At 39.7% G+C, this 25,580-nt stretch overlaps 1 protein-coding gene across 2 annotated transcripts in view; it reads left to right on the top strand.

Moving 5' to 3' along the window:
* The window catches only part of exoc4 (exocyst complex component 4), a 156,461-nt gene that overhangs the window by 106,947 nt on the left and 23,934 nt on the right, over positions 1–25,580 (top strand). For both annotated transcript variants that reach the window (XM_005927181.2, XM_042222931.1), the window contains exons 13-16: positions 665–781; positions 12,777–12,913; positions 14,184–14,339; positions 15,975–16,153. In XM_005927181.2, the coding sequence (XP_005927243.1) occupies positions 665–781; positions 12,777–12,913; positions 14,184–14,339; positions 15,975–16,153 (589 nt within the window). The remainder of the gene's footprint in view (positions 1–664; positions 782–12,776; positions 12,914–14,183; positions 14,340–15,974; positions 16,154–25,580) is intronic.

Genomic DNA, 25,580 nt, shown 5'->3' with positions numbered 1-25,580 from the left:
ATGCAACTACACGTTATTTTCCAAGTATATGTGGCCATAGATAGAACATAGATCTCTTCCTGTTTGCAGGTGCATGTATTTTAAACAGAAGAGTTTCCTGCACAAATTAAATCTATTCTGCATCAATCTGTGTTTTATTTGTTTGGTTTAAAACTGCTTTAGCACAAATGGAATTGTAATTCTGCCTCATGGAAACATTTGTCTCTCAGTTTCTTAGATTTTCTTTTCACTTTTAAGTTACCTACGTGATATGTTGTTTTCAAGCTGCGATCTATTTTCCCAGCTATTTTCATTTATTGCATCTTTTGCCAAGTCAAGCGAAGCCAGCTTTATTCATAAAGCACTTTAAAACAGCAAGTACTGACCAAAGTGCTTAACATTAAGAACAGAATAAAAATGCAAAACCATTAATACAAAAAACAATTCAAAACAAGTAAAAATCAACTCTCATACTGTGGCTAATGAAAAGAGGTAGGTTTTACGAAATTACTTAAAAATGGATTGTGAAGAAGTCCTTCTCTGGAAGCAAGGTTTTGGAGGAAGTTGATCATTTACTTGATTACTGATTACCTCTCACTCCATGGAATGGCATGGAAAACAGATCTTCATTCATTTCCCCTGTAAATATACTATTTGACGCAAACTTTTGTCAATCAACCATTAGGTACGGACAGAGATTAATAAGGAAATCGAGGCAGTTAGCAAGGCAGCTGATCCTCTGAAGATTCTTGCCAATGCTGATACAATGAAGGTTCTCGGTGTCCAGAGACCCCTACTGCAGGTAAGAGACACTCACCATATTCCAATCAACAATTAAATGCTTGGTAATAGCGTTCAACACTTGTAAATGTACTGATACTATGTATGTAATGGAAACGAACATGGAGAGTATTGCCAACACAACTCACACAACTCAACGTCACAAATTGTGTCCTTAAAAATTATCATCAGGTTAAATCAACAATCTTCTCAGTGTAAAGTGGACACCTGAACACTCATGGACTGGACAATGATTGTGCAAAGGGTGACTACCTACAGTTGCAAAGAAATCATTTGATATGTTTCATAAATACCTAAAAGAAGAAAAGTATTTGTGTGATATTAGTTCAAACAGATTGTTTATAATTATCACTTCAATGAGGAAAAGCCTGGTAATTCCATAGGGTTTCCAAACTTTTTACTGCAATTATCTACCAGCTTTGATCAGGTTTGTCAGCACTTTTGCTTTATCTGGATACTCTGAAGTGCATTGGACTTTCTTGGTGTTAAAAACCTCACAAACCTGTGTGCACCCACAATATGCGAATAGCACATGTCTGGATGCATGCAGCTGTTTACGTACATTCACCTCACTGTTTTCTGTGAACTGTTTCTTGGTTTAGGTTTTTAGACAGACAGATTCAGAATCCCTTCTCGCTCACTTTCTCTCTCAGATCATTATGATCAGCCTCCAACTATCTCACAGGATCATAATTAACGCTGAAATCGTGCTTGATCTTTTTGGAGCTGTTTCTAAGTGGTGGTTACAGTGTGTGACACACGTGCACATATATGTCGTAGCTCTTATATGTGTCTTTCATGGGCCTTTTTCTGCAAAAAACAAATTTTTGATAATAATGGCTGACCTTCTGAGGGTTTTTTGGCTGAAATTCAGTGTGTCCATGACACACACACACCACATGACTGTGACACTTCATGGCCGCTGTAGCAGAGAAGAAAAATGGCTTCACTTTTTAGATGTTTCTTCGTGTTGTGCCTATGTGTGCAAGTGCAGCTTTCTCTTTAGGTGTCCTAGTAATTATTTCCTGTTCAACAGTCAGGGCCCGTGCACATGCATGCACATAGTTGTTTTGTTATTGTCCTGATCTTGTGATATCTACCTTGCTTTATTTTGTTGATTCGATTTTACAAACTATCGAATCAACTCATTGTGACTTGCTAAAACACTGGCTCACGTGGCTGATTTTTGGCAGTCTTTTTAATTCAAAACAGGTTCGTGGCAGGTTGAGGATTATAACAATGCCAAAGTCAAGATTCAGACAGTTGGCAAGATTTGTCTCAGCTGTCAGATTCTCAATGTTTAGTGGGTATGGCTGTCTGTGTCTCCAGTATTGTAAAAATGTATGTTTTGCATGCACGCTTTATTTTTTGCATATCGGTCTATAATATGTATGTTTGTATGTAAGTGTGTGTTTGTCCACGCAATTGTCAAGGAAGACAGTGTCCCAGTTTGTTTTTGCTGTGGGTGTTTGTGCGGCAGACCTTGGATATGAGTTGTCAGCTCGTGTGTACGCGTATGAGTGCGTGTTTTGCTGTGTGTGTTTGTTTCTGTCAGAGCCTTACTGTCTGCGCGCTTGGTTTTCTCACTGGGAGGGAACAGCGGTGGCAGTTCATTACAGAGAGAGAGACCGTGGGCGTTTGGAGTTCAGCGGGGTTTGTTTACGGCTCGGGCCCCTCCTTAACGAGGAGTTCAGCATCTTGCTAATTATGCTGCTGTGGCTAATGAGCCTTTCTGCTGATAGTGGGGAGTGCAATAAAACACTCCTTTTGTTTGGGCTTTTTGCCTTTTTTAATTGGGCTGAATAAAAGACCCTTCCCTGCTTCTTCTCTTGTGATTCACATTCTAGGGTCAGGATGGCATTTGTGTGTTTATGGTAAGTTTTTCATGTGTGTTTTGGTAGCAGTTGTGTATGTTTTGCTACCTGTGTGTGATTTTGTTTTTGGCCTCCAATTTGAGAGCCATCCTACTGCTTTCTTTGATGGCCTTCATCCACATGGCCACTGTTATGACAGACTGCGCTCTCTCTTTCACAGTGTGGAGTTTTTCTATTCACTTAGTTGTCATGAGAGCTTTTGATAATGGAGTTTGACAGAGTTCATCCAGAGAATATATACTAAAATAGTTTTTGAACTGGTTCTGCGTAAAGTACTTTGTCAGGAACTTCTATCTAATCATATTGTGAGTCTCTGTGCTTGCACTAGTTAATTAAAGATTAATCAGACGTGTCTTTGTGTCTACATATCCACGGTGTTGGTGGACACATATGTACTTTATGTGCCCCTTTTAAGTCCCCTGGTATTTTCTGTGCCAGATGCTATCAGAAAGAAAGAAAGACACACACTGGAATCACAACCAGCATGGTTAGAGGAGGGGGAATAGCCCAGCATTGCTACACAACATTAAACACCCTCTCTTATACACCTTGGCTGCAGCCGCATACAGCAAACCATAGGGGAGCACATTTTATAGATGCATCTGCTCTCTGCAACCACTGAAGCAAAAATTTATGTGCGCAATAGTTTGAATTGGAAGAAGATATTAGCATTTGGGGTTTTGTATGGTGCAGAATTTCATTGAGGTAAGAGCCTAGCGGCACGCGTACATAGGCCATTGGTCACTTTTAAAAACCTGTGTATACACAATAAGGCATAATTATTGTGTAATCTTTGTGTTTCATATATATACACATATACAGCAAGACAATATGTATGCTATCCTATCCTTCTGACCCTCTGTGATACAATATGTGGTGGGGTTACCCATGGTCTTTTTTTTCATTGCTCCCTCACATATCATGGGTAGAATATTTATGAATGCATTTCCATGACATTAACTTTTGGAGTGGATCATAGTTATTAAATATATTTATGTTTTATGAATTATTTGACCTTTTGTTAGTGATATCTCTGCAGGAGAAACAGACAGAGTGACTTTGTGGAAAGGCTGCACAAGAGTCAAGGTGAATATCACAGCTTATGTTTGCTTAAGCAGCCTTTAATAAGCAATAGACATTCAGTCTAGGCATAGGTTAATAAGTTATAATGATAGGGGCAATGGTTTTCCTATCACTAGGTACCAGCGGTGTCAAATACTGTTTTTATATATCATGTATATGTATTCATCAAATTGATATGATTAAGAGGTGACACTGGCTGTATATTGTCCACTAGGAGCATGAGATAAGGGCTTTCTAGGGCTGTATATAGCTCAGTGGGAAAGGCTAATGTCCATTCATGCATCTGTGTGATAGCATAGCCTGGGCTGATAAGTCTCCAGAAGAGAGGTAATATTTAAAAAGAAAAAAAAAAACAAGAGCAAGGCAGCCAAGCTACCGATGTCTGCCTGTTTACAAATTCTTTCAGTTTTTCTGGTTACTTTCTTTCTTGCCTTGTCTTTGTTGCTCTCAGCCACTCATTTATTGTCACCATAGTTATTCCCATTTCATTCTTGTTTTTCTTTCCTTTTTGCAGGATCTAAACAGCAACTGTAAAGCAACACACAAACATACACGCCGGTAGCCGCAGCAGTGTGATGCTATCTGTCCAGAGTGTTGCCACTGATTGATTCATTTAATTAGAGTTAGATCGAGGGAAAGGAGTATAGACGGAGGGAGAGATGGGGAATAGAATAGAAGAGCAAAACAGGATAGGGAGGGTATGGTCACTCTGCTGGATAGCTGTGGAGATTGGCTCCATTAATCTTGGTAGAACCCCCCTAGTGTCCCCTTTACACACTCACTTTGTGACGTCCTAACATACAAGAATACACAGTGCGCACATGCGGGGACACACAACTGCAATGAGACCAACCCACCAGAACACATTTCCCAGGCCCTGAAGACCGTGATGTCGAGCCACCTGGCTGGCCACTTGGTGCGCTTGTGTTTCTTAGTGGATCTGTGAGTGCAGATGAATTGTTTGTATTGAGCTTGTTTACTTCATTAGTCAAGACCACATCAGAGCCATAATTACAGTACACATCAGCCCTCTCTTTCCAGCTAAGTATCATTCAGCTTGGTCCCCAGTGTCTGCGCACAATAGCCGCTAACTAGTCCTTTTGTATCTGCATGTTAATGGAGTAATTGTCTGTGCATTTGTTATTCATATGTGCACCTATTTGCATTTTTTGGGTGTTTGTCTACAAACATAACTTGTTCTTGAGCCAGATGAAGACTGATTTCATTCACTCGCCATCAGCTGCCAGAGCACTCATGGTATTGCGGATGTGTTCAGCGGCCAATGGACTGCTAATGATGTTGACCTTTTAGATTTCATATTTACATGTAGCTTTGTGAGAGAGAGAAGGTTGGAAGCAGGCACGCATGCAGACACATACACGTGTTAATTGTGCATGCACACACGCTTCCACCTCCAGTAACTGTAATGACACTGACCTTTTTATTTGCGATTATGTGTGTAGGCAATGTTTATTTGTGGAGAGTTGATCGCTTCTTGTTGATTGGCTCCCTGCTTTCCACCTCACCCCCAACCCCAATCACGCCCTTGCGCGCACACATAGACAGTGGAGATGATGGTGCTGGTGGTGGTGGGATTCTCTTTATTAAGGAGACTCTCAGCTCCCCGTTCCCATCAACAGACAAAGCAATCACAACACAATACACCTGTTAGCTGCATCAGCCGTGCCCTGTGATTGTGGCACAAGTGGAGGTGGGAGGTAACAGGAAGGGGGGTAATAGGGTAGTTAGTATACACACATGAACAGTAGACACACACACTCATTTACTGCCTCAGCACACTGGGAGATGAACAAACACAACCATCTTCACCAGAAACAAAACCATCAGACAGTCCCACATTTATTAGTAAAAAGTTTGTCAGGGGAAAATGCTCAACAACCATTTTTATTTGACCAAAATAGGCATTTTCACAGAGAAATAAATAATATAAATGCTTTCCCATTTCCCAACATTTTCTCCTGACTGTTGCTTGGAACCCTCTGCTACATTATCTGTCATGGAAGCGATTGTGGCCAAGCATCCGGTTGACAGTTTTACAGCTATTAAGAATTATCGAGAAATAAAGCACCTTACCATTCTTACCCACAGCACTTTTGTCTTTGCTTAAAATTAGTCCCTTCAATCTTTTTTTTTTCCTCCTCGACCAAGAGACACAAAGTTGTAATCACTAAGTCTACATGGTGCTCTCTAGAGATTGTGTGATCTTATGTTCTCATCTTGGTAGTAGCACCTTCAGTCTATCTTTAATATTTAATTAGTGCATAAGTTTATTTTTATTTTTCCACAAAATGAACACTATGACTTTCCTCTGAGTTTGTTCACCTCAAAGGCTTATTTCTCTTCTTCCTCCTTCCTCACTGCTGAAGGTCTAACAATACCTGCCACCCACCTTTGTCTGGTTATCTCACACCAAACACATGTACTCCTGAGGCTCACACCCAGCTGCCCTGGGCCAATAACCTGCCACTGCCATTGATATGTGACACAGCTGTACTTTTTTTTGGTAGTATTTTTTTTAAAATATATTTTCGCACAACTATAATAGTTATATATTATTAAAAAGAATTGTGTGGTGTATTAGAGAGAGCCTTTAAATAAGCCAAGAAAACACCTTGAACAGCCCTGGGTGGTGCATGTTCACACCACGCATTGCTTCCACAGAGTTTCTGTGTGTAACAAGACATAATCTTTGCCTTTGGACTGAGTCAGTTACAGAAGGAGAAGTTAAAATGTCAGCTCAACCACAGACATGCCCTCTAGTTTTAAAGAAAACAGGCTTAAGGCTCCTGATAGAAGGTTTTGCTTGAATTTTTAATCTGCAAATGAAAATCTTTGTGTTTTGTGAGTATTGTTTATGTTTTTACATGTAGACCTAATGCTTAACACAGAAAACACATGCATTCCCCCAACATAAAGCATTCAACTGCATTATAAAATATAACTTTCATTCACCGACATGTCAATCGAGTTGTTGTGATAAATAATTCATGGTATTTGCCAATATGTGAGAAGGTAGTTGGGGGAACCAAAACACACACACCAAAAAACTGGGGGATTATGGGGTGATTACTAGAATGGAGTTTGGGGTCACAGTGGAGATTCAAATGGCACATTTGAACTCCAGAGTGATTCCCAGGATTAGTATGTGCAGAAGCTCCATATTTTACCCTGCATTTGTGTTTGTGTGTGGGCGTAAATAGGGTGTGTGTAGTGTAGAAGCCCATCTGTAATCATTCAAGTGTGATATTGCTCCTCATCTCTCAATTAAAACACTTGCGAAGCTTAATGCATGTTTGTATTAAAAGTCATGATTGTGGTGGTGGTGGAGGAAAAGATGCATTCTTTTAATAACTCAATTTGTCCACCCGCAGGTTGTGTACAAGCATTTATTTTATAGTAACTTATTACGCCTTACTGTGGCCATCATAGTTATATCCGTTATTTTCCATTTCTCATTTTAAAAATATCCAGCCTCACATAAATATGTGATTAGATTTTCATAATTTTGATGATGAGCTGATTTTACCAACGGTTCTACAATGTTGGCATTTCATTCGATGGCACTCAAAACTACATCTGTTTTGCCATTTTCAAAGATTTCATCTGGAGTAACTGAGTGTTCGTTATGTTACCGTTTTAGATGAAAGGTAAACACAATTACGTTTACTCAAAGGTTATGAAAAGATTCAGGCTGAATAAGCGAAATGAGTTGTGGAAATAGATCAATCAACCTCAAAGCTGCTTTCAAAACTTCATAAAGAATTTGCAGAATATTTGCTTTTGAAAAAGCTGTGACATCAATAAAAAACAATGCATTTCACACCTTTTTTTTATCTCCCAAGTACATCTTATGTTTCTCAGTTCTCTCAAAATCTTCCAGATTAGTTAGTTTCTCTGTTTTGTTTATATACAGTCCATTAGAGGACTGATTGCTTGTACTTACTTATAATTGATGGAGGGAGTTCATGTGTGTTTGTATAATCGTCAGAAATAGACAGTTTTCACAGTTTTTGGCAGTGGTGTGAAAAACAAAAAGACGCCATGATTCAGCAGGATGATACTTATCCCTCCTATGAAAGCAGCCAGAGTATAGTAATTTTTCACAGAGTCCAGGGACAACTTTCTTTTTCACATGTTTTTATGTGTATATGATAAGTGGGAAGTATATACAAAATGTTTGAAGTCCTTGAATGTTGGCATTGTAAAGCAATTTTTTTATGTAACAAGCAACAGTAAATCACAAAGGTGGTCTTCTTGGTATGATTTAAGCTGCTCTCTTTAGTGGTCGCCATGGCAGATCCTCTGCCTCCATCACAGCCTATCCCTAGCATAATCTTCAGTCACAACCCTCTAGCACCCCTGTACATATCTTCTCCTTTTCTCACGCTGTCCTCTCATATACGTTCTCCTCTTCCTTTGTCTCTGGCCAAAAGTAGCACACCGTCACCGTTTCCACCGTCACTCTGTTGGCTAACAACACCAGTGGGCCCTGACCTTTTCATTATGGAAATCTTGTTTTATATTATTCGCTTGTTTGGTTTGGCCACAAATATGTGGCAAATGCCCTTCCTGGCCATTTATCCAGGCTTAGGACTGGCACTAGAGGTACACTGGCTTGTGGCACAAACTAATTTAAAAAAAGACGTTATTCACACACCTGGCATTGTGCCCCTGTTTAAGCTTGACTTTTTAAGCTTAAACAAACTCAATTACAAACTACACACTCATTTACATGCATACACATTAGAAGCAGCATGTGTTGCAGTTAAGCAGGCACAACCATGAGACCCATCCGGTGTGTGTCAGGGGAGTCTTCAGAGACTGGCTCTCCTGTGACGTTGATGAATGATCTGTCAAGACAATGTCCCACTCATGCCCAGTTCTTCTTTACCCAGGAGAGGAGAACAGCCTTTGTTGGGGGAAAGGGGGGCAGCCAGGGGTTATCTTTCTATGTGTCCCATTTGGTGTGTGGGTGTGTGTGTGGTTGGATGGATGCACGTGCTGCTGAGGTTGTGTTATTTTATCAATCCGTGGTCAGACATGAATGGGATGGGAGAGGCATTACACGAGTGAGTGGTTTTGGGTTAGAGCATGAGTGAAATGTCAGAGAACATAAGGTTAAACACTCTGACCTCTGCACAACCTCAAGGGGTACCCCCTATTTTAATGGGGTAAATCCATGATCCGTTTCCGATTCAAAGCTGAGGCCCTCATCTCTCGCTTTCTCTTCTCACAGTCATCTCTGAAAACACAGTAGAGAAATCTCATGAAGCTGTTATTTAGCCACAGCCTGTTATTGGACTTTCCTAGTGAGCTTCAGTAAATAAAATCTTCTTATTCCTTCTACCTTAAATTTTTTTAAAACCTGATGACACGTTTAGTAAAACAAATTCGGCTAGCGTAGGGAGTTTAGTGATTGCATCCCTGTTTTCTTACTGTAGTAATGACATTCCCTGTGCTGTGCTCTTTTTACTCTCTCCAATAAAGGAAACGACTACTTTGAGGGTGGTTTCTGTTGTGATGACCATGCATTGAGAGATTTTACCGCTGAGGCGCCAATCTGAGTGCTAGCTCTGCCTTCATTAAACCACTATAGCTGTGGCCTTCATTTCCAAACAGCAGTTTACCCCAGCAAATTCAAGATCCATTTGCACAACCCAAGTCTAATTTTCTGTGATGACTGTGTTTATCTAGTAATGATGTAAAACGAGTAGCGACACAGTGCAACCATGTGCAGCTTTAGGGTAATAAAATACTAGGAAGTAGAATTGCACAAGAAATATGGGTGGGTTGTTTATTTTGTTGTTTTTTTTTCTCGATACCACATCATGTTGACCTTTAAGCTTGAATCATTACACAGAGGGAGAGCGTAAGATAGACATAGATTGAGAAGCATGTCTACTCCTGTGTAACAGTCAAGTAAGATGGAGGATATGTAGCAGAACTGGCTTTCCCCTACCACTCTTACTCTCTCCGTCTAAGCCCTCCCTTTCTCAATCTGTCCCTTGATTACTTTTTAATGATTGCTGCTGCCTAAGACAAATGGCTGTGTTAAATGAGCAAATTAGACAAGGGAGCTGAGTGCAAGAGCATTTGTTAGAGCAGGAGTAATGGATCGGGTATCCATTGTTTACTCTTCTCCATTCACCGACTTGGCCTGCTCTTCAGCTCTTTGTCCTTAAAGCAGGAACAGGATATCGTTATGATTATGGCTGCACAAGAACTTGTTGAGAATATCAGATTTCTAAACCAAAATTTTACCTTTTCCTCACTTTGTTTAACTTTTTCCCTTGAGTTTACATTAATGCAATTTTTTTGTACTTGCTCAAAGACGTTAATATTAATCTGTGGGGTTTTTTTTTCTGTTATGTTGCATTTGCCGGAATACTGCACTTTTATATCAACTGATCATCACTTGAGAATATAGAACCTTATGATGAGCATGCAAGCCATGTTTAATTTTTATCATAGTCATACTGCCACTTGTCTTTTAACAATTAATAGGTCTTGCTACAGCATCAGCCTATTTTTACAGAAAAAAAACTTTGTTTTTATGAACTAATTAAATCCAAATGACTAATAATTATGAAAGTACTGACTTGTTTAAGTTTACCTGACCTTACCATACAGCTGACCTTCCAACCAGACCCCTGGAAAAGGCAAAAAATTCTTATTATGACAACATTATCGACATAGTCACTGTAACAGAAAGTAGCAATGATGAAATTACTTTTTTCATCTTCTCATATAATCCAGTTTATGGTACTAGCAGCCTACACAATGGAGGGAAGGTAGCGGCTGCCTGAACTACATTAACAGCCTCCTCTCCTGCAGGGTCTGTGTAATTCCTTCTACCCTGGCAGGCTGACAGGGAATCAGGCATGGACAGTAAAGGGTGCTCCCTTGGCAGAGATGAGGCCTTGGTTAGCACTCCATGGGTATGGGCAGTGCTATGGATCATTACCTCCCTCATTGGAGTAGCTGCTGTTTGTGTGTGTGCATGTGCATGCTCGTCTGCATGTGACAGAATGAGCGAAGGGGAAACTGAACAGAGAAAGAGCTATTAATATTAATATCATTTTATCACATCAGGGGTTCTTTCTTCTTTTTTTTGATGATCAATTATAGTCACTACTGCCCCCTTTAGTCTAGCAGCCTCTTAGTCATACCAGATAGTTAGTGACCTCGAATGTAATGGAATCTTTTTTTTTTTTTAAATGTATTACAAATGGTAGAATAGTAGATATAATACTTGTACATGGTAATTACATCTTTGAGATCCAAGACGCTCATAGCTTATTTGCATACAGTACTGTGTAAACGTCTTGAGCCACCACTCATTTCTTTATATCTTACTTCCAAGTAATAGTTGAGCAGTAGTTCTCCCGGCTTTCTGGAGGTTTTGTAAATGTTTTCTATGGGCAGTGGCTGTTTTTTCACTCATTATCAGTCAAGTCTTTTTACCCGATCATTTTCAAAGGAATGTTTTTCTTGTTCGTTGTTTTTAAGACAGCCACTTAAAACTAACCATGCAGTACCATCTGGAAGGCTTCTGACTGGCAGTGGCTACTTGTTTTAGCATGAGATGGTGCCAAATATAAAAGTAAAGACAGACAATGCAACACTATCAGTCATGGATTGGCCTCCCCAGATCCCGGTTCAAGCAGTGTGGGATTATCTTGACAGTGAATGCAACAAATGGCAGCAAACATCCAAAGAAGAGCTTTAAAATATCCTTCAAGAAGCCTGGAGAACTATTCCTGAATACTACTTAAAGAAACTACAAGAAAGCTTACCTAAAAGACTTCAAGCAGTATTGAAGAATAAAGGTGGTCAGATCAAATTTAGATTTTTTTTTTTGCCTTGTTTTCTGTATTTCCATGTGTGTTTGGATGTTTTAATGCATCCTTCCACCTATTTTCCATTTTCCTAGTAAAATATGAAGAACAGATGGATGGCTTGAGACTTTCACACAGTGCTACATTTAAGGTCATCGTAAATAAATGTTGACTTTGGAATATGCTGTCTGCTTGTATATGGCATTTTGGTAGACAGCACTAAAAAACAAGGTGCTATGCTACTCTTGCAGCTGTTTGTACCTTGAGTAACGCAAGTCATTTTTCATTTTATCAGTTTTTTTCAAAAAAATGTAGGTTTTCTATTTCGCACCTTCACTTGAAACTTCATATGAAATTCACATAGTCAGAGAAGGGATACGAAGAGAAATAGAAATCATTTGTTTAAGATTGGCTTTCTGTAAATGGTCGCAGGGGATTATTCTGCACTTCACTGTGCTACTCTTGTAGTTTCAGAGTAGCTGCAGCAAGGCTATCACCAGACTAATAGTGAGTTATCACTATTATTACAGATGTAGGCTAGGATTGGTTAAGTGCTGGGAGCAGCAAACTGGAACATACAGAGTTGTAATCTTATTTAACAGCTCTCAAATTGCTCAAAGGTGTGTGTTTTGAAAAAGTTTGTTTGATGTGTGTAAGTGTGAGTGTGTCTGGGGATATGAAGCTGCTCTGCTGTTCCCGGGCCAGCTATTAGTCACGCAGGAGTGGCTAATCTGTAATGGCTGCTGTCACAGCCCTGCCGTGGCTCCTGGTGATGGGTGCACTGTGACAAATGCGCACACACTCACTTTAAGCCTGAGAGCACACACAACACAGAAGTTCAAAACACACACGCACAAAAATATGTGCACTCACGCTGATGCACTTACATACAAAGAATCAAACATTTCACTAATAGTCTTAAGACTTCTGACAAGGTTCCCTGCTTTAGTCGTCAGTCCAGCCTCAGGTGAGGGCAAAGCAAGGGAATTTGGATTACTCCAATTACATTGCTACTCCAACAGACCTGATGTGAAGTGACATCTACATAAATGTTAGTCTACCTTTACCCTTTTTGTTTATTACTAAATTTCGTTTGTTTTTTCTTAAAGCTGAAATCAGAGATTTTAGGTTTAGAATAAAAAAACAAACAAACCCTAAAACTGTTTTTCTTTCCATTTAGAGCACAGTGGTGGTGGAAAAGGCCATCCAGGATCTGATGAGCCTGATGCAGGACCTGAGTGCCTACTCCAACCAGTTCCTTGAGATGGTCTGCGACAAGCTCAAGGAGTACAAAGAAATCTGCAACACAGCCTACAGGTAAAAAACACAGAGAAGGCTGGCAGGAAGCTAAAATATAAGGTTAATTGTTATGGTTTGATTTATACATTGTTTTAGAAATTTGGTTATTGCGTATTCTTACAATCACACACACACAGACACAGTGCTGTGAAAAGCTGTTCATCTGTGGCCTCTGGTACCATGTAACACCTGGCTAGAAAAAGAGAGGACTAGAGGATATGGAGGGGGGTGATAAGCAGGGCAGGAGACACAAGAAAGGACTGACAGACTGCTGGGAGTCCATCTGGACCCTGTCACAGGTCAGCCTCAGTCTCACTGGGGCCTCCGTGTGATAAAGTGTGTGTGTTTGTGTTGCTGAACAGGTCTCTGTCTCCCACAGCCCTACTTATGTGTGTGGTTGCAGATGTGAATGTGATACCCCGGAGTGCTTGGGGTATTAGTAATAATTGCAGAACTAAGCAGTTTCTCTAACATAGGCACAGGCAAACAAAGCAAATAGATACTGGCACTCTGCCACAGATTGTCCTCAAGCCAATTCACGGCTGCTGTAATTTTATTTTATATGTCAGTAAAGATGGTCGTAAATCACATTCACAACTCTCTGATTAGCTCGTGTTCTGTTTGTTAGTACTAAACAGATATTATTTAGCTGTACTTGCTGTATGGCTCATGCACAGCAAAAAAAATTATACTGGAGTTTTTTTTAAAGCTAGAGGTAGGATCAAAATATTGATTTAGCTGTTTATAGTCTGAAAAATCTATATTTTAATTAAAATATGCAGGCGCTTGAATTGATACCCCAGCCTGTGTGACTGATGAGTCACAATTTTATGATTCTTCATGTTGGCCCTTATAAGATGAATAAGGGTAAAGTTAACAAACTATTAGTGAAGAAGATGCTCGCAGAGGGATATGCCCAAAAATTTAAAACCATTAACTCAGAAAGTTAAATATTAAATGTCCACATTATCAGCTATTTAATAATAAACACACAGTGACAGTTCAGTGCAGTAAATCCAAATCACTGTATTGTTACACTTTCATTATAATTGAAAATTAATAATAATATAGTATGACATCATATGCCTTTTAACTGCAAAGCTCATTCAATTTTTTACCCTAAGTTCTTTATCTGTTGGTAAGATGAAAAAAAAAATGAAACTAGTTTCTTGATATTCTTCCAATATTATTAACAATGTATTTCTATTTTAGGAGCAAGAACTTAAAAACACATTTTTACAAATAATTTCTTGCCTAAGTTTGCATTATTATGTCTGTTTTCCCTCAGGGGCATCGTCCAGTGTGAGGAAAAGCTGACCATCAGTGCTTCCTGGGCTAAAGATGAAGACATCAGTCGTTTGCTCCAGTCCCTCCCTAACTGGGCAAATATGGCCCAGCCCAGACAGACCCGACAGAAGAGAGAGGATGAAGAAGACTTCACCAGGTACAAATTATGCACAGTAGCAGTATGCGCATGTACACATGCTCATTCATATGCGTTATGTATGTGCAGAATTAAATAATGTAAGCATACGTGGAATAGCACATACTCACATTCACAGTAGACACACAGACAGAATCAGACGTGGATGTACACAACCACACTTGAGCAATCACGCACTTAATCCCTCCCTCCCATTTTTGCGTCTTTGTTCACATATGTTTTGAACCCCCCTCTTGTTGACTAAGATGTGGCTGTAAAAGAAGTCATGATTGTTCTTTTAAACGCCCTTTATCTGGAGGAAGTGAGGAAACGAGGGAAGACCAAAATAGGAAAATATAAGGAGAGCATACAGAGGCAGGGAATGGGGGGGGGTCAGTCTTATCGAAATTGCCTTTGAATGTGCACCCTCTTCAGGGAACACTGGAGCTCATCGGAGCGGAAGAGTAAAGTAAATAAATAAATTGGTTATGCGGCCAGAGAAAGTCAATCTGTTGTGTGCACTCTCTTCCTCTCTCATACACTCCCTTTTCTTAGTCACACACACGTGTGCGCGCGCAGAGAGCACTGAGATAGCAAGAGGGAGACCATAAGGCTGTTTGATTTGAGAGCCGTAGATGTTTTCATCACTATGAAAGGGGATTAGCTTCTGCACGACTCTCAGCCCAGTGCTTTAATAAAGCCTCATTAATAAGCCACACATGCCTGTGCCCGAGTGAGAACGTATGAGCTTGTGGGTTTTGTTTATTTTACCCATCTGTTGTTCAAAGAATCTTGATCTTGCGGGTATCCTGGTGACTCTGGAGGCTAGCTGACATGTCGTGTGTTTGCAGCAGTACAGTTTTGATTTTAAGTTATCCAGCTTCCCAGGTCTCACCCTATGCTTCTGCAACCACAAGTGCTTGAACGCCAAATGCATCTCTGCGTGTTTGTTTTGGCCACTTTGTAAATCTCTGCCTTGTGTTTGGCTTCTTTTTCTAAATGTTTTCCGTCACCTGTTTTTCTCTCCCACCAACTGTTGAGCTAGTGGAAACTTCTTCTTTTTTAAGTATCCGCACTCATAAAATTGCTCACAGTTTTCCCCTCCACTCCTTCTGTGTTTATCTCTGTATCCATCCAGCTTTCAGCCCTTCTTATTTCCCTTGTGTGTGAGTCACTGTAAAGGTCAAAGCAATAATTGAACCCCGAGATACTGAGCACATAAGCATAAGATTATTACAAAATTTGAGCTATTTTCAGTTGAACGCATTAACACACAGAGGAGACGTGTGCACATCCATTCTGTTCGACAATCCATTATTTTATTACTTTAAAAAATTTACTTCTATTATTGCTTTTTATAAAATCCACTCAGTGTCTGCAAACCAGACATTTTGAGTCCAACCAGGAACCCAATCACTGATAAATTCCTCCAAAGAATGTAACACTGCGGACCGATTAAAGTGCCTTTCACAAAGTCTCCTCTGAGCTTTGTCAATGCTTTCACAACTTTTTTTTAATACCAGCTATTTTTTTTATTTTAAATGGGTATTTGCCACTTGATTGATGGTTAAATTGTGTTTTTCTTTTGCCAAAAATATAATGTGCCTGTCATTCTAACCATACACTCTTACATCCCTCACCCCGTCCATCATTCAGGGCTGCTTTTGCTAAGGAGTCAGAGGTGCTGACTGGGAACCTCGGAGACAAGTTAATCCCACAGAATGAGATCCTGCGTGATGTCAGTGACCTCAAGGCACTGGCCAACCTTCACGAGAGCATGGAATGGCTTGCCTGTCGCCTCAAGACGTTCTTCGCCACACTGCCTCACGCATCCAGTAAGTTGTGTAAATGTGAAGTAAACAACAGACTTAGTTGTGAACTTCCTTGAATAAGTGTATTTCTTCCAAACAAAGTAAAACCTGCACATCATAATGACAGTCGATATCTGTGAAGGTGTTATTTTTTTTGATGAAATAAAACGAAGCTAGCACAATGATATTTTTGACACAAACAGAGACATATGCAGTGAAATTTCCACCTACATCTAGTACGATGACGCCAACGCAGACATCTGTTGCTGCTCTTTCTGCAAAACTCAGTTTTTTTCTTTAATACATGAGTTTTGCTTGTGGAACGGTTGCATTTGACCAAAAGTAAGATGATCTTTTCTGTCAGTTTCCTTTCTACAGTTTTTTTGTTTTTTTTGTTTTTTTTCAAGGCTCTCATTGCTCCAAACTTTTTTAGAAAAACCTGAATATATGAGGTGTAATTAAACAGTTTTGGAAACTGGACCAGATTTGAATTTGCCTAATCTTGCCTGCAGCTGTTTGGCCCGTGTCTGTGTGGATCCAGTGTCTACTGGATGTTCTCTGATGTGTCGGGCCTGCCCCCTTCTAACTTGATTTTCATTTTGTTAAAGTCACAATGCGCCACATCTGGCAGAGATTGTCGCTTTGACTTTTCGATGCACTGTGTGTCAGCACATAATGGCCGGCGACCACAGTTTGGGTCGTTTATGCTGAACCCTTCTCCCCAAGGCTGTTCAATTTATGGCAAATATCAGAATCCAAATTATTTTTGGTCAGTGCTGAGATAATGATATGGATAAAGATTTAACATAATTAAAATAGAAACGAGTGGATTTGTTGAACTTTACAAAAAGTCACTAAAACTGTAATTATATGTCAAGAAATTAATATAAATAAAATAAATAAGTGAATTTGAACGGAACCAAACATACCACAGGGAGTGAATCTGGGCTTTTAGGGTGGGGCAAACATATATTAAGTGGATGTGCTGCACAATATTTACTTCACAACAAATATACTGGGCCTTGGAAGATATGAGTTCCAAGGTTGGCAAAACATTTGAGCTTGATCTTCATTGTTAGCACTCAAGATCAAATGTTGACCTTGAAAAAAATGAAAGAAGCCATATTATATGAAAGGACATGGAGTGTCTCTCTGTATTTATCTTTAGTTTTTTCCTGAAATTGAAATATGATTATCTATTATATAATGTGGCACACAGCAGTTGACAGAAATGTAAAGGCTTAGTATAGAAATAACTATACAAGCACTCTAAATATGCATCTTTGTCATTGTACACCCTTTGATGTTTGATATATTGCAGTACGGTGCTAAATTAAAACACCGGTTTGTATTCCTAAAGATGCTGCCTCCAGTGCCTTGGGTTATTAGGTATTTATTGATCAGAATGCATAGAGATTGAACGCATTGTCTGGATGGTTTATGTACAGTAGGATCACAATCAGAGATAGATGAATTTTCCTCATCTTTGCGTTCTGTGCTTTTGTAGCAACACTTCGTACCTGTGCCTCATTAAATTCTTGTTTGAGTGTATTATCACACACTCATTACCTTCCCTACTGGAGTTGTCAAAGAGCACTTTACACACACACTCATTATCTTTGGTTGTGCTTCTGCAAGTGTGGGCGCATAAACGCCTGGCCTAATCAGGACTCATGAAAGCATTTCCTACATTCCCTGCTCAGTCATCACTTTTGTATCATTAATCACTGATAAAAGAATGAAGAGTCTGTGTGTGTGTTTCCAACCAGCAAAGAGTTTATGTAGATCTTATTAATCACTTATCATTAGTTGTGTTTTTTTCTAATCTCTGTTGTCACATGTCAATGTTTAATCGCCAAGATTAAATTCTAGCATCTTATGATATTCCTCTTCAAGTCCAAATCTTTTTTTGTTAGCAACATTTAATGACAGTCAGCGTAGTGCTCCCATTAGTACTCCCACTTTAGAAATACATGAACACCTGCTTGTTCATGCAATTACCCACTTAGGCAGTAGTGGAACAGAAGTCTAAATCATAGAAATCCTGCATATTCCAGTCAGGAGTTTTAGTTATTAAACACTTTAAACATTGAAAAAGAACTAACAGTGACAAATGGGCTGCTTGGTGCAAAAAAGTAGACAGAAATTAGCAAATAGAAATGCGTTGTTGAAGAGAGAGGTCAGAGGCAAATATACAGAAAGGGTAGGCCATCTTCTCACAATGCACAGCAGATCTCACTTTAAAGCGATTACAATGGCTTCCAGTTCTGTCAGTCAAGAACAAGTCTGCTCAGGGCGCACACAAAAGCATAGCTTGGTCTGTATCTTCATTTGTGCTGAGGGATGCAAATAGTCCAGTAGGGTCACAGTTTGGCATCAACAGCTTGAATCCATGGACCCAGCTTGGCATGTGTCAACAGGCCATGCTGAATGCAGCAGTATAAGAATACATGGATTTTTTCCCGTGGCGCTTCAGGGTCTTGATGGCTGCAGTTTACCATCTTTTAATGACTACTTTCAAATTGATAATGTCTGCCATGTCTAACTGGTTTTAGGAGCATTACAGTGAGTGCAGTGGACTTCAGTGGCTTCCCCATTACATCACAGAATCCAGCAAAATCCCCTTCCATATTGATGTATTGATGTGCAGCAAAAAATCTTGCAGTACAATAATGTCAGCATGGATTATTATCTCAAAGGAATGTTTTTAGCATCCAGTGGAATCCACACCAAAAAAGATGTCAGGCTGTTTGACAACAAACAGGGGCCCTGAACAGCATTGATCTGGCGTTTCCTATGAAGTGTTTATACAATAAATGTGCATTAAATGTGCATAAAAGCTTTTCCCTAAATCATAAACAGACTCCAGACTTTACATTGTCAGCCTCAAGCAGTAGTAACATTATTAAAGATGTCATCAAGCTGCACTTGTTGAGTTTGATTGGTGTAATATTATTATCAGTCTCGAGGAGATGAAAAATTCCCTTTGTATAAAAGCTGTTTAATTTCCAGAAAAAAATAAGACAACTGCATATTTGATATCCATTTTATTGATTTTTTTGTTACTAAGGATTTATTTATGTTATGCTGACTGAGATTAAACAACATAATAACCACATTTTAAGATTAAAAGTATCTAGATCTTTTGTCACCTTTTACAGCCTTCACATTTCCAGTTATTGTGTTGCAGTACTTCTGAGAAACTAAGCTGTGTTCACTGTGGTATCTTGGGGCTTCCGGCAGAGCTGAGGTAAATTATTCACCTTTCTTGTAGGCATAGAGAGGGCTTCAACCTTTATCAGCCATTGTCACAACTCCCTGGCTTCAGTCCTCTGATTGCTCATTGAACTTGCACTTATTTTGCCCTTCCATATCGCGTCTTTTTCTTTTAGAAATAAAGTAATTAAATGAGAAATATTCTTATTTAGACTCAACTTTGTCAGTGCAGTATCTTCCCTTCCTTCTCACTCTGACGCTAGCTTCCTTCGTCTATTCATAGATAAGAATTCAATAAAAGTACGGGAAGGGACGTGACATAATTATCATTAATTCTGGCGGGTGGCACTAATGGGAAGGATAGGGCAGTCACTTATCATGCTGGGACAGCCTCCGTATTGTTCATTATTTAGTGTTTGGTGAGCTGATGACGGACTACGTGTGTGATGGTAAGGGTGCATTGTGTGTGAGTGTGTGCGCGCACGCGTGTGTGTACATAGCCGTGCACTGTATGAGATGGGACAAGGGTACAGCAGGGGAAAAAAGACCCCACCTTATCTCATCCCCCACCCCACCCCGCCTCACGTCTATGCCTCTCCAAATTGGATTTTATATTACAGAAGCAGTCAGGTATGAACAACTCATTTTCCTCTCCCTGTTTTTGCTTTTTCTTTATTTCATTTCTCTTTCTTGCATTCCTGCTTCATTCCTTCTTGCCTTTTCTTTCTTTCTGTCTTTCCTTCTTTCTTCCTTATCCAGCAAGAGTGAAGGTTCTTCCTTTTTGTCCAAGTGCTAAGGTTCTGGTAGAGTTTGTCCACGGCTCAGTAATCTCTGCAGTGGTTTGCTTGCATCGCTTTTCCTGAGGCTTAATTCGACTGGATGTGTGATTACATGCCATTAAGGTTGGAACAATTCTTCCCATATACAATATTACCTCAATTTTGGGCGACTGTATTAGTCCAGAGCTTGTTTCGATGAAAATAAAATGAAAATAAACTCATTTATGTTCATATATTTCACTCTTCACCTGAATATTACCACCAGAAATCTCATGAGACTAGCTCACTTCAGTCACCTCCTCATGACCAACTAGCATCAGTAACATAGGCACATGGCTAATTTGCATATTATTACATAGTGAACTGCTGAAGCTACTTCTCAGCCCCCGTTCAACCTATATTTATTAATAGAGGCTGTTTACACAAATGGACAGCATGCTCTATGAAAAAATGGTTAAAAATATGCAGAGTTAAACTGTACCTTTTACTACAAAGCTTGGCTAACATATCAGTAGTGTCCCTGCAGTTAGCTTCGGCAATGATGCTTTCCTGTAACATATTTATCCTGATGTAGATTAGATTTAATGCGCATACTTGAAGATTTAAGCATCTTTGAATATCTCTGTGTGTCAGAAGATGTCTGAAGTAAGCTTGCTTGTGTGTGTCGGTAATAAGGGCTATGTGTGTATGTGTGTTGACAGACTGTCTGTGGAGGTGTCCACAGAAACGGTCTTATCGCCCATCTGGTTGCAGCACTGGCCATCTAATCCATTCTGACAATATTTACCTGACAACACACACATGCACACACGGCTGAGAAGCAATGCCAACCACTTTTTCTTCTTGACTTGGTTTATTAAGTAGACCTGTTATGCTAATTTCCAGCTCCACGTTTTTGCTCTTGGACTCAATTTGAGTAGCTTAGCATGACTGACTTTTAAAAAATAGTTCTTATTTGTCCCCTCAGTTCGTCCTCCATTTAAGACAAGCCTCTTTAAATGATGTTCTCTGTCTTCTGATTGGTTTGACCACTGTATCTTAGGCCCAAGTAAAATACCTAAAATGAGCCACTGTATTTGACAGCCTTGTTAAATCTTCTGTTGGTCAGTCTTCTTGAGCAATGCGGTATATGGTTGTGCACAAAAGTGTGTCTTAATGTTGGAAGTCTGGACATCATTAGGTAGGCGTAGATACAGACCTTTCTAATCTAGCCTGCAGGGTTTCTAGGCAGTAATCATGTGGCCTCCCTATAGGAGGAGGCTCCTTCTCATCTCAGTGGCTCACCTTAACTATGGTGAGTGCAGGTCTTTCCCCTTTAGCAGTATTTTTCTTGACTTCATTTAACAAGGGAACTTGACTGAGAAAACATTCTTATTCACTGCAGAGACCTGGGGGGGGGTAGTTTAAGTGGGAGATGGTGGTGATGTTTTTCAGTAATTGGCTACATTTTTATATAACTCCTTTCTACTCTTATTGACCACTCAAAGTGCTTTGAACTATAAGCCACATTCATCCGTTCACTCACATGCTACATTTACAGTGCTTCCTGTATTTCACACATACTCACACCCTTCACTGCTTGGTGTTCAATATCTTGACCAAGGACAATTTGATGGATTGAAGGAGCCAGGGATCGAATCACCATCTGATTAGTGGAAATCCACTGTTCTCCCAGTCCAACCAACTGCTAAGTAGTCTAATATTGTATTCTGGTCAATATTACAGCACTCCTCACTATTACTATCAAAACTTTAAAGCATGAACTTTTGATTCCTTCTCATTTTAAAAGCATTTGACACAATTAGATGTCATCAGACATCAAAATCTTTTAATACCATCATTATTTTATATCTCTCTCTCCTGCCCCTCCTTTTCTCCATCTCTGTCTCTGGACCGAAGTTTAGATCTCAGTGTGCAGATGTTCGTCCTATACCAGAGGCAGCAAAATAATTAATAACTCCTTTCTTACGGAGTCATTTATGAATCATTCATCACTCCAATCCTGCAGGATACTGTCCTTTGCTTATCTCACTCCATTTTCTTTTCCATGCTATGCTGTGGATTTACAAAAAAATATGATTTTCATAAACTCTTTAGTGAGTGTAGTTCCACAGGAAATATCATGTCCTGTTATTCCTCTTAATGTGTTGATTATGCTCTTATTGGCAGTGGGTGCAGTGAGTCTAAGTGGTTGTGTTAATATGAACTGTCCGTTTATGTAGGCGCATGCATTCTGTGTCTGTGTGAATTCCATCACTGATCTTCTCCCTTAATGTCTGCCACCCTCATCCTTTGCAGATGGCAAGCAACAGACGTTTTCCTTAGATGAGATTTGAAAATAATTGGATAAGCACAAAGCACATGCACGCATGCCTATACATGAACGCATAAGTAGATGCATGACATGCAAATACATATCTTCACATTTAGTAATGCACACACAAGAACTCATAAATAAGACATAGCAGGAATTTAGTTGGAGGAAAAGGCAACCAGAAAAGAAAAAATAGAGCAAGAAAGTTGTCAGTCAGGACAAATGAGTCGTCTCCCTTTGCCCGTCTGTTCCTGACTCTAATGGTGCCCCCCATGCTGCGACGCCTCCCTCGCATCATCAAAGCAGCGCAAGGCTCGGGGTGGCAAGAATCCGAGTGTGTTTTTGTGTACGTGTCCGTACGCTTGTGTGTCTCTGGTCGTGTGTTTTTCACAGACACCCCCCAGAGAGACCTCCAGCAGTGTGTGCCACAGTAAGGCCTTTTTTTCTGCTGTCAGAAAAGTGAGCGAGTGAGTGAGCGTAATGCACATGAGAGGAAACAAGCCTCCGAGTCAATTCCTGCACATATACAGACAGTTAGTGGGAAATACTCCCACAGGCAGAGCATTCGCAAGGCTTTGGCTCTCTCGCACCTGTAACTACAGAGAGAGAAAGAGATAGACGCACTCAGAGAAAATTAGTCTATATTTAAGTCTTTTGGCAGAAGCTTTAAAACGTTTTTGTCTTAAAATTGTGCTTTTTTTTATTTTAGGAGACAGTATTGTGTTTTAATGGTGGGTTCTGTATCTATTAATGATCTCAAAGTTGACCAGGAAGTGTGAACAGCATCAGCTTCACACAATCAGGTGAAAATAATTAATGTAATATCCTCTACTCTCTTGAGAAATCAATGTTTTTCTTTCATTAAAAGCAATCTTGTTTGTTGTTCCGTCGACTCTTAGCTAGATTAATATTGGTATCTCTCAGCTGAAGATCTAAACCACAAGACACCCCCCCCCCCCCCACAACCACCCCCTGCGGGGTGAGGGGCAATTCGATATTATAGATTATTAAATACTAAATTATTGTCATTACATAGAGTAACACTGATGCTGATTGCCATTTAAACAAACAAAGTTGAGCATAATTACTGTGTAAAGTAGTCCACTTACTGAAATCAGGTTTTGGTTTCTTAGGCCAATTCAAAGTAAAAGTAACAAAATAACAAAAATACATTTTTAGTAGAAGTCTACCATGCTACATAATTATTTATTGCTATTAACTGCCTGTAGGGGCTGTACACCAGAATTATTTTAGCTGAACTAACCATACTGTTAGTTCATACATCCAGAACGTTCATCACTTGCAGACCTTTAATAAGAAACATAATTCCAAGCTGTTATCTCTGTATGTCAGGTACACAGGCCATAAGAGCAACTGTCACCAATGTCACATCACAGCCCTGACCGTGTTTGCTTTTCTGATTGGACGGTCATGGCGTATACCTGACTGCTGTTTGCTCGGAGCAATGCTTTCTCATTTTCTCAGAGATAAATTTAAAGTAACTACAATGCATACAAAATGTGCACTGAGGAGGACACAAAAGCACAACCAATGCAAAGCAAAATAGATTTTTTTGGATTTACGTATAGAGAGAGAATCAAGAATATAGGATTGTGCAAAGGTCTTGCATCACCCCTCATTTCTTTATATTTTGCTTTAAAGGAGTGAAAGTTTGTAGTTTTAAGTGCTCTTGAGCACTCTCTGGAGGTCTTACACTTTTTTATATATTGGCTCTTTTTTCATTAATTTACAGTCCAGTCCTTGTACCTTACCATAGTCAGATGAATATGGTGTTCTTTCAGTCAAACAACAAGGGATGAACCATTGTTCTCTACACATAACAGTCAACTTAGCAAATAAAAAACATTTAAGTTGCATTTTTAGGCACTTTGTTACTAAATATCTTGTTGCAAAAAACACTAGACTACACAATAGACATAGAATTATCTTTTTGCAACAAGGTGTTTGATGAGTGGATGCCAACAAAAGAAGTTTTAGGCTTGAAAAGTACAGCAGATTAGCAATATGTTAAAGTGATGTAAGATTCTTAAGAAATAGGCAAATTTCCAGCAAAGAGTTGACATAGGACCTGAGAGATGCATCTGGCCCTTCAGCCTATCTACTGTTCACTGAAGCCTCATCAGCCATGGTCTCAGTTTAAGGGTGGCTGTCAAGAAGCCATTCTTAACAAAGGAAGGAGGGAGAGAAAGCTAAGGTAAGGGCTGGACTGAAAGTCAGTGCCAGCAGTTCTTATAGAGTAATGAATCCAAATTGTAGATTTTGGTTTTAAATTGTCTTCAGTATGTGCGGTAGAAGTCAGGAGAAGTACAACAATGAGTGTCTACAGCCATCTGTAAAACACAGTGGAGTCGTGTTTTTGGGATGCATTTCAGCCAGTGATGTTGACGATCTTGTCAAAATTGATGGAACTATAAACACAGAACAGTACTGTCATATTTTTGATCCATCATGTAATAGTATCTGACTGGTAGTGGCTTCAATTTTCAGCATGACAGAGATGCCAAATACACTTCCAGTGCAAAAAAACACAGTGGAACACTGTTGGTCATGGATTGGCCTCCCCAGAGCAAAAACAAAGAACAGAGCAAAACTGGAACAAAGTCCAAACAATAACTTTGAATGTACTTCAAGAAGCCTGGAGAATTATTCCTGAAGAACACTTACAGAAACTACAAGAAAGCTTGTCTAAGAGAGCTCAGGCTGTGTTGAAACATACATTTCTAAGCAGTCTTCTGAAAGGAAGAAATTGCAGTTGGAGATTGTTTTTACACGTTCTATATGTAGCCTAGTGAGAACACAGTTAAGGTAGACATGGCTTTTTTGGTGGTATAATTCAAAAGAGTCAAGGAGAAGAAAGAATAATCATCACTTAATTGCAGGCATAGTTTTGATTTGTTACTTCTTTGTTCTTAGCGGTGTGTATGCATGCATGTGTACCAGCTTGCATGCATGTGTGACCTTCGGAAGGGCAGGAAGAATAACTAGGGAGCTGGTTTTGACTGCAGCACATCGATCGTGGACCCCTGCATTCTCCTGCTCAACAGTCACTCTTTGTACACACACCAACACCCTCTCATGGACACACACACACACACACACACACACACACACACACACACAC

The sequence above is a fragment of the Haplochromis burtoni genome, unplaced genomic scaffold (genome assembly GCF_018398535.1).
Source record: "Haplochromis burtoni strain Fernald_Lab_line unplaced genomic scaffold, NCSU_Asbu1 Contig_98, whole genome shotgun sequence".
NCBI lineage: Eukaryota > Metazoa > Chordata > Actinopteri > Cichliformes > Cichlidae > Haplochromis > Haplochromis burtoni.
Note: the sequence above shows the minus strand (reverse complement) of the source record. Positions and strands in the feature narration are given on the sequence as shown.